General features: G+C 37.8%; 1 protein-coding gene across 1 annotated transcript; it reads right to left on the bottom strand.

Annotated features, from left to right (window-relative positions):
* Positions 1-1267: 1267 nt before the first annotated feature.
* LOC149804686 (uncharacterized) lies at positions 1268-15097 on the bottom strand. Its single transcript, XM_089933174.1, has 2 exons — positions 14975-15097; positions 1268-4196 (listed from the first exon to the last, which is right to left on the bottom strand). The coding sequence occupies exon 2, from the start codon at positions 4162-4164 to the stop codon at positions 1777-1779; it is 2388 nt and encodes a 795-aa protein (XP_089789300.1). The 5' UTR covers positions 4165-4196; positions 14975-15097; the 3' UTR covers positions 1268-1776.
* Between the last annotated feature and the right edge of the window lie 82 nt (positions 15098-15179).

The following is a 15179-nucleotide window of genomic DNA, read 5'->3' as shown; positions in this document are numbered from 1 at the left end:
TTATTGCACGTTCTATTAATATCACCTAACAAGGTGCATTGTCCCAGATCTTCCAGTGCATGCGACATCACTCCTGGGTCTTTGCAGTTTCCAGCTGGTCTCAGCCTATATGTGAGTTGTATGGTTATTTTTATTCTTAATGGACCTGGATATGTCAATAGAGTAATAATAAATTACTCCCATTTGGTCTACAAATCTTTTACTTTTACTGGGTTGCTTTCAAAGATCAGAGTACATAGCTTCTTTGTCTAACTTTTCATCTTTCTGAAGGAAAAAATTATAAAACTATAGACATTTTACTTTGATTATTAATGAACGTAATTTAACTAAAAAGGGTGGGATGCTGACTTGATTAGGTGAACTGTACATGCCGTGTGTGTTATGGCGAAATGACAGACTGGAGGACAACTATTTTGTCTTAATCGCATTCTAGTGAGGACTCGGACCTGTCAGTTAAACAACCCAGGGCGTTTTGATAAATGCATAAGACTGGGATATCGTGTGATGAATGCGCTAGTGATACATGCGGTTTTGTAAATTTTCATAATAATAATAATAGTGCAGCTCTTTCTCGTTAATTCCCACATCAGATTGGATTAAATGAAAGCACAATATCACTGGATTAAAATCTGCAGTACGTGTTGCATATTTGAAATCTGTTCTGGACAATGGTCATTCATAAACTTTCAAGCAGGATGGCTTTAATTCCTTGTTCACTTAAAATGTATTTTTAAAAAACAGCTTGCCTTTTACTCCGTGTTCATTTAGAATTATCAAAGAGCGTGGCTTTTACTGCCTCTTAATTTAGAGTTTATGAAACAGCACGGCTTTTACTCCATGCTCATAGTGCATTTACTCATTGTTCATTTAGAGTTTATCAAACAGCACGGCTTTTACTCCATGCTCATAGTACATTTACTCATTGTTCATTTAGAGTTTATCAACCAGCATCACTTTTACTCTTTGTTCATTTAGAATTTATCAAACAGCATCACTTTTACATTTAGAATGTATCAAACATCGTGGCTTTTACTCCATGCTCATTTATAATTTATCAAACAGCATAGTGTTTACTCCATGTTCATTTAGAATTTATTGTACCATCCCACTTGTTAGTTCTCACTGAATATTACCGTTTGTCAATTTATTTCCAGAATAATAATTAAAGTAACAGTGTCTTCATCTAAATTTTTACAGTATCATACAAATTTAAAGAACTAGATTTCTACACACAAGTCAAGTTGGATTCTTAGACATAAACACAATGTTATAAGAATATTCTTTTATAATCTTATCTATCAAAATATTTAACTTCATTTAGAAATTCCTACACCACTAAGTACACAGCACATGCAGTTTATGAACACATGATAATATCAACGTCTTTGATATCAAAACAAAACCAGTTTGGGTGTTATGGCAGCTATGGCACGAACGTCTAATTCAGATCAGTCTCAGCGTATGTATCGTCTGGGTTTGGTTTGCTAGCTTTACTTCATAAATCCCCTGGTTACAAACTTTCAGAAACGCCTTTGGGGATGATCAGTGGACAACTTTTTAGCATCATGTTCTGCATTAACGTTGGCTTGGAGATGTGGCCATGAATATCCATTCTCCTGACCGTTAAGTAGCATGACTGACCTGATGTCATTGATGCAATAAAAGGGATCTCCAATTAATGTACAGCACAATGGCTATAATGACAGTGAACAACACCATACACTATTCCCACAACTGAACCATCAATTATTCATATGTTTCATTTGATGTTTGTACTTATGTAGCCGTTCTCTGTCGCACAGTTTTGTTGGTCTGCTTTGTTTGCACTGTTTTACAATTTTCTTCTCTGTCATAAACCTGGCCTTTTATAATCAGTTCCAAACAGATTTTATAGGATTCACTACTCTTGAGATTTCTGAAGAGGAAAGAGGACTCGTATCTAGGAATTGTCTCATAACGTATATTTGTAGCGTTCTTGAGTGGAACTATGGACAACAGGAAGCCTGTTATCTCCGTCATGTCGGACACTTTCCATTTTACTTCTATGTGTGTATCACTGATGGTTTTCTTAAACAGTTCAAATGCTGGAACAGATTTGGTGGATTGAGTAACACATGAAATGAGGTTCTCGTGTAAAACATTGTTCAACTCCACCTGCAAGCATATGTTGTATGCTCGTTGTGGTTGTAGGCCTTTAAATTTGAAAAGTGTATTATCTCTATGTAAATTTGTCAGGCTTTTACTACTGGTATCCTGTAAGCCAACAATACTTAAAACGTACCCAGTGACACCATTCTTGTCATTAATCGTCCAGAATACATTTATTGAGAAGATCAGTGCCTCAGTGATGAATATCTTGAAGACAGGAAGTGGTTTAGGAGTTGTTGTTGCAGTAGTTTTAGTGATAGTTGTTGTGATGTAATAATCAGGGCACTTATCTGGAATATAGGCAGGGATGCATGAGAGGTCAGACCGGTTTATAGCTTGAATGTAGTTTTCGCTTAATCTAGGTGGACTGTGACACACACATTCCATTATATATTCTATACCAGGCTGAGTTGACATTTTGTCTCTAATCCAGTCATAGAGCCAGAGCAGATGGCAATCACAATTCCACATATTCCCAGTCAAGTATAGATAGTTTAGTTTGGAAAAATTGTTAAAAACACACTCATCAATAGTGGTCAGATTGTTATTTGACAGTGAGAGATATGTTAGGGTGTCTTTCAAACCATGAAAACTTTTCTGATTAACTGATGTGATTTGATTGTCACCGAGGTCTAAGACTTGGAGTTTAGTGTGGGAACGAAACACAAAATCTGGAACAGTGACCAAATTGGTGCTGCGTAGTTTCAATTCCTCAAGGTTGGTTAGGAGTTCTATGATTTCCCAGATTTGAGAGACATTTACTAGTTTCTGTTCCAAATTCAGATAAGTTAAAGATATACGAATACTTTCCACAGCTCTTGGAGGAAAATTAATAGCAAGATCTTTGCTGAATTTATGATACTGTTGATAAAGACGAAGATCTGTAAGCTGCGGAGTATGAACAAAAGCATTAATAGATATATCAGTGATCCTGTTTTCAGAAACATCCAATGTATGTAAATTTTGTAATCCCTGAAGTAACCCGCTTGATATGGAAGGTAACTGACATGATTCCAAAGTCAGATATGTCAAGTTTGACATGGTTCTAAATGTTCCCTCTGGGATAGTGTCAAGCTTGTTGTAGGCCAAACTTAGCTGATCAAGATTTGTCCAATTCTGTGAAGACAGGAAGCTTAAACTTTCTCTTGTATTAGTATTATATCCTAGTCTATTGACTGCCAAGTTGAGAAATAGCAAAGTGTCAGTAATTCCTGCAAATGTGTTGTCTTCAATAGAATCAATCATATTATGGGATAGATCAAGCTCCTTTAGACTGTGCAGGTCCCTGAATGATTGAGAATACAGTTTTGTAACTGGAATATTGATAAAGTGCAGTGCTTGTAGGGAAGGTATGTTTAAGACTACTCCTGCAGGATAAGTTACAAGAGGTAATCTCTCTAGCCAAAGTATTTTCAACTTTGGCACTTTATTCTGAAATGCTGAACTTTCTATTAAGGATAAACTTTTGAACGTTTTCAGTGTAAGAGATTCTAGATTTTGTAGATATCCAAAAATATTGTTCGAATTTAATACAGTTTGCTGAAAATTTTCAAGATGCAGTGTCGTAAGTCCTATTAGATTTTTCAGAGCAGCATAGTTTAGTTCCTGGGTTCCATTACCTTCAAGAAGTAGTTCTTTAAGGTATGGTTCTACACCAGCAAAAGAATCATTACTGATGTTGATCAGTACATTCTTGGTTAAATCTATCCGTTTAACCCGAAGTTTTGCAAATGCTCTAGGAGGAATGGAGGTGATTTTGTTACAAACTAAGCATGTTGATGTGTCAGGATATGAGCTGCTGAATGTCAGCTCATCGTATTCTGTGTTCGAATTGTTAAATACGGGGATTTGAGTTAACCTTTTGTCACGGCAGTTTATGATGAATTTATTGCTTCTTTGCTCACATCCACACTGTATAGCTGGACTGATACAACCTGATTGTACTTCAGAATAGATCATTTCACAAATGATGAAGGTAACAACAGCACAAAAGAGATGTCTTTTGATATTTTTCATCTTGCTGTACTCTGTAAGTTTTCTTGTATGTCCTGTGAATAAAACAGAAGTAACGATTAGGATCTGGAATATTTTTTCTTAAGCCATGTTTATTTTTTATATCAAAAGTAATTTACACATAATTATCAAATCAACCCCTTTGGTGGACTAACCTCGCTGTGTTAACCAGCCTGGCTGAATTTAGGTCAGTTCAAGACTGACAAAATATATCGTATTATCCATAATACAGATTAAAAGACAAATCCTCCCACTCAGTCTCAATAATAATATAATCTAGACAAAATAACAAACAACCTTGTTAACCCGAATAGATGACATTAAGAGGTAGGAGTTCTTTTGAAGTCTGTATTTAGAATTATTTTATGTCATTCTTGAAACTGACCTGAGTTTAGTATGATGAGGAAGTCACACATTAGCACCGTTGATAGAGCCTTGGACTCGTAATCCAAGGTTACTAGTTAAATACTATCATGATGCCACCCCTGGCTGGTTCCCTGAGTCATTATGAAAAGGAAGTGGCTCATATTTCTTTCATATGATATACTAATATTGTGTTATACATGCCATTAAAACCAATGCATAAGTAACGATTATGTCATATAATCTTATTTGCGAAGCTTTTGTAATATTTAACAAAAGTCCTGCCTCCCAGGAGCCAAAACAGGATAAATAAGGCATTAATGTCCAGTGAGATTAAATTACAACAGGCTGAAATGATGCCGCCTCCTCCCGTCGGGTCCCCTGTCTCATACACCGCATAGCTCGGGCGGAGGAGGAGGAAGATATTTAGTTATTTGATAAGACGGTAAAGAATGTTTGCTGTTTTCTACTCCTGGAGTTGTGTCACAAGCCTTTGACTCAGACGAGAAGTGTGCTTGGGGAGAGACTTTCCTGGTCTACATCTAGTCAAGATATCTTGCTCCCTCATTCGGCTATGGTTTGAGAGCTTTCTCGATGGTTTCGAAAGGGTCAAGAGTCTATAAGCCGGGTAAGGGGTATTTAATACCTTCCGTTCTACAAATACACACTCTGCATTGATCACTCAGATCTCCACGGCTACATACAGGGTACACTCCACTGACTGGTCCCTTTATCCTTCCCTGAATGGCGCTGGGGCATCACGGGTGAGCAATTCCACAAGGACCTGGGCCCACCTCTCAGTCAAGACAGTTGAGGGACTTGAAATCAGGACTAGGCTGCCTGTCACTGTAGTCAGACATGCAGAACTTTATTCATGAGACTCTTTCGGCTCTTTAATGGAGGAATCTCTGTATACAGCGCTTGCATGCTGAGACGGTGCTTTCTTCTACAGCATTTGCAAGAGTTTTTCAAATCTGTAGGCATGCGTTATTCATGTCCATGGATCCGTCATCAGAACTATTTCACTTCCACAGGGATGTTTTCTTGACATGACTAAAGTCCTAATGGAACAAAATAAAAACGTTCATCGGGCCCTTGCTCTCGAAGTGAAGACCTCTTCATAGGGTTCATTCTCACCGTTGCATATCAAAACGTTAAGGATAGAAAACACTGTCCCTCGCATGCGCTCCTGGACCGTGGAAGCCGGCCGGAAAGAGCGGTCACCCTGATTTCCACAGCGAAATTCTTTTAAAAGATGTAGGTTCAGTCCAAGAAGTAATAACAATTTCAACCTCCCCTAGCCCGTAGGTCTCTATACAAGGTCCCTAGAAAGGTTGATGGATGCTGTTTGCGGGCCATTCTTCCTTTCATATCGAAGAATGGAGTGGATAGTCCCAAGGACAAGCTCACACTGTTGCGGTACAACCCTCCTGAGTTAATTCCCGCAGGTGCTTGACTAGCCCTTTGTGACAATCTGTTCGAAAATAACGGATAATGGATTGGTCTTTTATATTATAAACGAAGGAGAGACGCTTTAGTGGTAGGAACGTCCTTCGCTGGCAAGGACTCGCATATTGTTCCACCAGTCAAATCTTTTGTGGTTAAAAGAAGCTGTGCATCACTTTGTACCGAAGAACGAAGTAGACAGGTGTTAAACGATTAGTCTCCGGTCTTCTGCTCCCGGATGTTTCTGGTATTCAAAAAAGGCAGAGAGTTTCGGCTGATTATCGACTTTTCAACCTTAAACAAATCTCTTCAGCATGCAACTTGCAAGATGGAGACTACAACATCAATCAAGAATGTAATAAGGCTCGGTGACTGGCAACCATCACGCCCCCATTTTCCTCCTGACAGGTAGAACCTCATTTGTTGTCTGCACCGGCAGGTTTTCAAGTTTCACGATCTGCCGTTTGGCCTAGCCTCCTCACCCAGAGCCTTTACCAGCTTAGTGGGAGTAGTCACCGCCCTGCTAAAGTGATTGATGAGCCGTATCTTGCAATATGTCGAACGTTGGTTGATCCACCAAGACGATTTACTATCTCTCACTCTCTCTCTCTCTCTGCCACAAAATAAATAATTATGTCTGATACATTTTATTTCCATCGGATATTTAACTGATAACGTTATATTATATAAAATGTGATTTTTACTAATAAAAAGTGTCCGACAATTGAAAAGACAATAACGTCGAAAACTCACTACTCAATTATGCTCTCTCTCTCTCTCTCTCTCTCTCTCTCTCTCTCTCTGCCACAAAATAAATAATTATGTCTGATACATTTTATTTCCATCTGATATTTAACTGATAACGTTGATATTATATAAAATTTGATTTTTACGAATAAAAAAGTGTCTGTCAATTGAAAAGGCAATAACGTCGAGAACTCACTACCCAATCTCTCTCTCTCTCTCTCTCTCTCTCTCTCTCTGATGTGTTCTGTTTTTCATTTCGGTCGATTTATTTATTCAAATTATTATTAACTGGAATTACAAAGTGCTTACTAAATACTCTTGGACTAAAACATTAATTTCGAATTAGAGTGAATTTTGATGATATAATTGTGATACATCAAATACTGTTAGCACATCGCCACATTCTAGGCCATTGACACATTATCACGTTCAAAACTACAGGCATATCAACACATTCAATATCGAAATTTATTTGGAATACCACTGGAATACAGTTGGAACTTAAAATATTTAGACTTGTGATTGAACGTTTATGACTATTCGGATCTAATTCACAATACCGTACGTTCTTTTTAAACTTTCACTTTGTATTCTAGGGAACGAAGTATTTGCTTAATTTCACAAAATTTGTTGGTTTTTGCCTTTTTCTGTTACTTTAAGACCATAGAGTTGCAATAAGATTTATATGGTTTATATAAATCACTGCGCGTGCATGTCCGTGTGTGTGCGTTTGTATGTGTGTGTGTGTGTGTGTAATGTCACAAACCTCGTCCGTGCTTGAGACAGAGATTTTAAGCGTTGAGATAAATTGAAAGTTAACTTTTTTCAATTTCGTTCTTGTGGTAAAATGGCGATATTTTTTACTATCAGAATTGGTTTTGCTGGTTCTGCATCAAGTTCTAATTTGATCAAGCACGTGTTTGAAATGCAGATCAAATGGCATTTTGTGTGATAGAAAAGGTCGATGACACTGTGTTGTATCCCAGAGGAAGGATTTTGAATTTCATTGTCATAGCATTAAACGGTCTTTAATGCAACGGTGTCCCATTAAATACCAAGTTAGATTTTGGCACTTGGACATGCGACATAACCGAGATCCAGATCAGCACATTTCAAAATCTTTATTAGTAGATTGATTCCTAATTCAGTAGGTTTTCTTATCTGCATAACTTATGTGCTTCCAAAGGAAATGCAGTTTTCCATAGTATGCATTCTGTTCTTATTATAATACATCAAGAAGGTTTGAACATGAATCACTTTCTGTTGCCAATACTACAATATTAATTAGTGCGAGTCTGGATAATTTAAGTTAAATGAAGAACAGAAAGTTGTAAATGCCACAGTTCACTTAAATTTTTATTTAAAAAATTAAAATCCATAAGCATGTTAGTTTCCCTCACTGTCTGGTGTCCATGATGACATTCATTGTGAATATTAAGCTTCACGTTTAACAGGACCCAGCGCGTCAGCCCAACATGGACACAAGAAAATAATTCAGATTAATGTTGATGACAAAATTGAATCAATTATATATGACAGTTTCGATCTGCGTGTACGAGTATTTTCATTTGGAATGATGGCAACACTGATATTTTCATTTCTCATAATTTTTTAATATTTGTATTAGTTTTCCATTTTATGGGGATGGGGTAACACCATAATATTATCAGTGCTTTGGGCCCTGGAAGGTCTTAATAGGGCACTGACAGGCCATCAGAAAAAATAGTCTGTTCCAGATTTCCTCTATGTGATGATGTTTGCCAATGTCTGATGATCTCATTCTTTCATCCATATACTTTTTTTTTAAATCCACTTTGCACGAAACACACAAAGTACCAACTTAAACTCCGACTTAGAAACCTCAAGGAACTAATATTTTAGCACTGGGAGAAAGCGCACATTTTTCGGCATTCTGAGATTAGTAGACCATAAAAGGTAAAAGCTTCCCTTAAATATCCCTCCTAAATAGTCTTGAAAAACATTAATAATTAGACAAGGAATAAAAATAAAAATGCTTTATGCTAGAGTTTCCTCCAAAATGAGTTTTTGGTTGCTCTCTCCTTTTTATCACACTTCCCCCTAAGGACGGTCAACTATTAATCAAAGAATAACAAGCCATCATGGACCATCGTTGTTCCCCTTACTATATATAGTACCTCAATAAAATATAGAATTCGGTCTTAAGCTCTCCGAATCGTAATAATATTGTGCTCAATTTACAGCTTGTTGTGTATACATCCAACAATTGTGTGCCAGTTTCTTAATCGAGTAATTCAGCACGCATCATTGCCTTGATGAACAGTTATGGTCCCTATCAGACTGGCTGTGATTGGTTCATTTGTTAAGTGGACACAATGCGAAAGAATACAATTTTCTTCTTTCAAGTTTTGCAAGAAATATTTTAGGTTTCAAATGTGGCATATTTCAGCCATAAAATTATATGTGCAGTAGACGATCGTTAAAACTACTTTTGTCCTACCGCCTTTGAAATCACATGTACAGTGTCAAGTTGTGTGAGAAAATTTGCCAACAATTCCTGCCTCATGTTTATATATTTCTTCTGATAGAATTCGTAGTTTAAAGTACTTTGGGTAATGTCAATACGTCTTATATAATATTACGTCTTTAAACCGATTCTGAAACAAAGAAACTACCTGTCCGTGACTTAGCCATTGCGCCAGTCAATTTCGCGATTAAGTCAAAGAGAACCTTGACGCGGTGGTGAGAAACTGTGTTTGTTTTGCCATCAGTCATTGATGTCACCGATCGGCTTAGGCTTGGGGACCAGAAAACCCGACATTTTACTACCCCAGACAGTTTTAAAAGTGACCACCGGTATCCAATCAAAACTAAGATAGTCAAATTTTGGGGCGGGTTTCTCACGCAGCCAGACATTATTTTGTTACCTTCGTTTATGAAGAATCGGTAGAGTTTGTTTTGACTAAAGAAACATCACGTACTCCGAGAGCAAATTGGGCACTGGTAAAAAAGAGCGGGAAAAGGAGTTCTAGAAAATTCGGACGAGATTGGAATAAATGCTTCTGAAGTAAAATATCTTTGCCCGAATCTGTCTCGCTTTCCTAACTAGGTGTCATCAAGTTTTATGTTATTATGTGCATTTAATTTAGTAGAATTTTAATCTTTTATGTATAGCTTAATTATAATCATGTCGTTATGTAGCTTATTGCGAATTATTAACATTCAAGAGTAATGTCTGTAGCTGTTAGGATAGAATCGAAGTGGATGGTGTAATCTGCAACGATGTTGCATCGTGGTGCATGGCTGAATTTAATAATGAGTTGTGCTAGAACTTGTACTTGTTTGTATTTGAATATATAGTTGTGGAGTATGCAGAGTTAAGCATTGTTGGCCTTGTGCACGTAAAATTAGGCATTTTTATATTTGTACTTGTGTTTTTTTAAATAATTTGTAAGGTAGGAAATGGTAGGAATACTGTTGATGACGATAGTTTACTATATAGAGAATTAGGGATATGTGAGTGTATGTATCAGAAGTCGTGATATTATTGTTGTTGTTGTTATATCGTTTATTACATAACACGCACGTGTGGAATATTTAGGTGCGAGTATACGAGTTAACCTAATGATTTAATTGCCATTATACTGATGAGAGGTATGTGTGTGTGTGTGTCAGTTCTCGTGTGACTGAGCAAGGAGACAAAATTATACTTCTCTTCTAATCCACAGAAAGTTTTCCGGATAGGATAGGGTGCCAGTCGAAGATTTGAAAAAGACGTGGAGAGCACGTGAGAATAGACAGTATTGCAAGAATCACGGCCGGGAGACGAGGAAGTTGTGGGAATGAGCAGGGCCGGGAGAATAGGCAGTATTACGAAGGCGCATGGCCGGAGACGAAAACAAGGGTACCGGAAGTACCGACAAGGCGGAAGTTGCAGATGAGTAGCATAGAAAGAACATGGGAAGGAAACACTCTCACCTTTAATTTCGCGTGATGAAATAACTTGCGATTTGAATATGTCTATTTATTGATTGACAGAAATTGCGTTGAAAACCTGTCTTATAATTGTTGAACACCATGAGATTGTTTATTAAATTGTTATACCTTTCACCTTACTATTTTTATACCTTATACACCTAGACCTTCGACCTTGCTGACTAGGGGCTCTGAGCTATTTAATCTTTGAATTGTCCGTCCATCTCAGAGATTAGTAATACTTCTGTAGGGGGTATTGGTCGGTGGAATAATTAAGATAAATGCAAGGAAACACAATGTTACATATATATTACTCTCATATGGCATGTCAGCACAATACTAGCTAGATGATTTGAAGAATCAGGTCAACAGTTCTGAATCCAAGGGAGGATTTTGTGCATCAATGCTAGGCACTGATACAACCATTCTCCACTTATGAGAGGACAGTGTATCTTGCTAGAAGGTCATTTTTACCATTTATTATATTTCCTCACTGGAGGCCGACCGATTTATAAGGCCATCTTTTCAGACAAGCAGCAATGCTGGACAGTTGTTAGTTAAATGACAAGACTCCATTATACAAGGGAGCCAGTTACCCCTGTGTTCAGCAAAATTTAGTTGTGAATAAAGAAAGTTATGTCTTATCGAGGATTTGGGGTGGGGGTGGCGAGCCTAGGTGACTGGACGGCCTTTACAGATCACGGAACTTTCACTTCTGTCCACGTAAGTTCGCGTCTCGGCTCGGCCAACCTGCGTTTGTGAGAAAACTTAACTTACCAGTAGTTTTCCGTTGGTCGGTGGTTCTTACGGGGGTTTTCCTGGTTCTTCTTCCACAAATGTACTGGAAAATGCCCTTAAGCTCACAAAACCACAGATCATGCTTTATCAAACTCTGATTAGTTCATTAAATATTGTAAATTACACTGGACAACAAATTTTTACAAAAGTCATGTTACTGAAATAAAATTAGTCAATTCTTATCAATTTTTATGTGCTGAACACGAATATGACAGTCAAATTGCAAAATTGGCTCTAGTTTTTTTGTAATCTGCAAGAAATTAATGTTTACATAACGAAACGCATTCCAATAGTAAAAGGTCAACTGTAATAGCCTACCTATAAAAAATCAAGTCATTGACTACATCTTAGATTTCTTCGCCTGTCTCTTGTACAGCTGTTCGGGAGCATCTCTGAGGAGTGTCCAGCAGTAGTCAGCCAGCATTGTAGTGGACCATTTTCCCTGGTATCTTTGTTCCATTGTTGCGATATCTTGATGAAAACGTTCGCCGTGTTCATCACTAACAATACCACAGTTGCTAGGAAAGAAATCCAAATGGGAATGAAGGAAGTGAATCTTTAGAGACATATTGCAGCCAAGTTTCTTATACTTCATCAACATGTCTTCTACTAGTTCCTTATAGTTTTCTGCCCTAACATTTCCGAGGAAGTTTGTAGAAACTAGGCGAAAAGCATTCCATGCTTGTTTCGCGTCACCTTCCAGCAAGTTGTTGAACCGGTCATCTTTGAAAAGCTCTCGAATCTGAGGACCCACAAAAACTCCCTCTTTAATCTTTGCTTCGCTGAGTCGAGGGAATTTTTCATGCAGGTATCGGAATGCTGGCAAAGTCCGGTCAATGGCTTTCACGAAGTTCTTCATCAAACCTAGTTTGATGTGAAGGGGTGGTAGCAAGATTTTCTGAGCCTCAACCAGAGCTGGGTGTTGGATATTCTTCTCTCCAATGGCTACATTCTGCCTGTGAGTCCATTCCTTCCTCATGTAGTGCATTTCCCTTGCTCGGCTATCCCACTCGCATAAGAAACACATGTATTTTGTATATCCTTGCTGCAGTCCCATTAAAAGGGCAACTACCTTCAAATCACCACAGAGGTGCCAGCTGTACTTGTTATACTCAATGGAATTCAGTAGCTGCCTTAAGTTATCGTATGTCTCTTTCATGTGGACAGCATACGCTACTGGAATAGATGGAAGAATGTTTCCATTGTGCAAAAGCACAGCCTTGAGACTCAGTTTCGAAGAGTCCACAAATAGTCTCCATTCTTGTGGGTCATGAGTGATTTTTAAAGCATTCATGAGGCCCTCAATATCGGAACAGAATATCAGATTACTTTCCTTTCTGAAGAAAGGCTCCAATTGCTGGTGGCGCTTTCGATATGCAGTAATTGTGACATCTTCTTCTAGAAGATTCCATTGTTGGAGTCTTGATCCTAGCAATTCTGCCTTGTTCTTTGATAAGTCCAAATCACGAATCAGGTCATTTAGTTCTTCCTGTGTTATTCTGTGTGGGGTTGATGATGCACCACAGTGAAAATCTGGATCACTGCATGCTGATGGACCAGGAGAAGAACAGGTCGACTCACCTTTGTCTTCGTCAGATGAATCAAGAGAATATTCTGCTGGAGGTTCTGGAATAGGAAGTCCCTCACCATGTGGAACTGGTCTCAATGCAGACGGAATGTTTGGGTAGACTATTCTCGACTTCTTTCGCTTCGTTATTCCGCCGGAAAGAGGAGGAACCAAGCAGAAGTAACAGTCATTTAGGTGGTTGCTTGGCTCTCTCTACACCATTGGGACTGCAAACGGCATTGATGACCTTTTGCAATTCAACCACTGTGAAAGCTGTGTTGTACATGTAGCACAGCATATATGCGGAGCCCAAGGCTTGTCTTGGTCACCAACCTTGCATCCGAAGTAAAGATGATATGCCTTCTTCACTTGAGAATTGATACTTTTCTTCTGGTTGGCAAATGTCACTTCCCCACAAATATAGCAAAAATTGTCCGCGGTATTAACACACTTTCGAGGCATTACTGTTCTTTATTGTACGTAAATGGATAAAATAATAAGTTTTATGTAACAGTAGCTTGAACTGTCTCGCACAACGTCTAAAATATTTTAAATGCTGAACCTATCTGATTGGGCTTTATATAGTACACTGCTTACGTCAGCTTCAGCAGCCGCCTGGCATTAGTATAATAGGCCTACACATGTATAGTACACTGCTGACGTCAACTTACTTCAGCAGCCGCATGGCATTAGTATTGCACTGCATCAGAAAATGATGCAATCAACTGTGGATGATGTGAGCATGATGGTATTATGCAATGTTACATCATTATTCCGGATATTGCTGCAGTCCTACTGGAGAAATTTACACAGTGAAACATAGAAAATAAGGTATATGAATATCTTCAAAACGAGAGCCAATACAAATTTTTCACGGTTATATTCGTGTTCGGCACACCAAAATACTACAGATTAGGGCCTTTTCAAGTCAGTAATGATTTCACTGTTGACCAGTGTTACCTGACACAGTGGTTGACAGTTCAGACTTAAGACCTGATCGATTACCTGTCACTAACTGTTAAAGGCATGTAAAGTCAGGCTAACTAACCTGTTATTTACAACACACCACACGATTAATCAAGTGTTTTATTATTCTTACCTTTTTTGCAAGGTTAGGTAAAGTTCCACCTATGCTCTACGAGTGACACTCGCTGTCAACTATTCCCTTCCTAGCAACTTTCTGGTCTTTTAGCTTATACGGTTTATACACCCATTTTGGTCATTGCACGATAAATTTGGACCAAATGACTTCAATTCAGCAAAAACGAAACATGTAATTAATTTTAGCAAATAGAAATACCTCAATTGCATTATTGCAGTTGCTGATGGGTAGAAATATTAAATAAATAACCACTAGAACGGTCGATTTAATTTTCTAAGTTTATAAAACTTAACTAAAACTAGCTGAACCAAAATATTTAAAGACTGCTATGAAACAACCTGTATACATGTACATGTGAGCGCATGAGCAGAAGTAATCACAAAAGTAGTGGCCACTGGTGTCACTGAGTATCCGTAACTGCATTTTTAATGGGCGCAGTTAACATATGATAGTGAATGTTAGGATTTCATCAATTCTTTGTCAAGATTTAGAAACTAATAGTAAATAAATTGGTTGTTCAAGTGGCATATTATTAAATATTTTAGCTACTAAAAATATCAATTACGTAATCTAGGCATTGCTATCAGTTATAATTAATTAACACCTGTAGCATCTGATGTGTGCATATGAAGCCATATAATCCAAATACATGTTCAATAACTTAAATGGCGAAAAGTAATATAACACCATCCACAACATCCAAAGCTTAAAATTACTCATTTTATCACATTCTCTTCACTCCTTCCTTAAGTGAGACCAATTATTCTCTCATTCCCCACCCCATAATAATTACCATTCTACGTATATGTATAATTATCTTCATGCATTCACTTTACCTGAGAGATGGGCTGTATGTAGATAGTCAGACTCACACTGGAACTAACTCAATTCACAATACCAGTAATGCCCTTAACACATATATCATAAATGAGTATCGCTTCTAAATCCAGTACACAACGCAAAATTGTAGACTTCACGTGCACAAGTAAATTTTTGTTGTCACAGTTGAGAGACTACAAACACGTGCACAACGCTGTTTAG

Source organism: Sinohyriopsis cumingii, chromosome 2, assembly GCF_028554795.1.
Source record: "Sinohyriopsis cumingii isolate HCF-2022 chromosome 2, ASM2855479v2, whole genome shotgun sequence".
In the NCBI taxonomy this organism is placed as follows: Eukaryota; Metazoa; Mollusca; class Bivalvia; order Unionida; family Unionidae; genus Sinohyriopsis; species Sinohyriopsis cumingii.
Note: the sequence above shows the minus strand (reverse complement) of the source record. Positions and strands in the feature narration are given on the sequence as shown.

Excerpts from the sequence above, each read along its gene's own strand:
- LOC149804686 (XM_089933174.1), bottom strand. The coding sequence starts at position 4,164 with ATGAAAAATATCAAAAGACATCTCTTTTGTGCTGTTGTTACCTTCATC.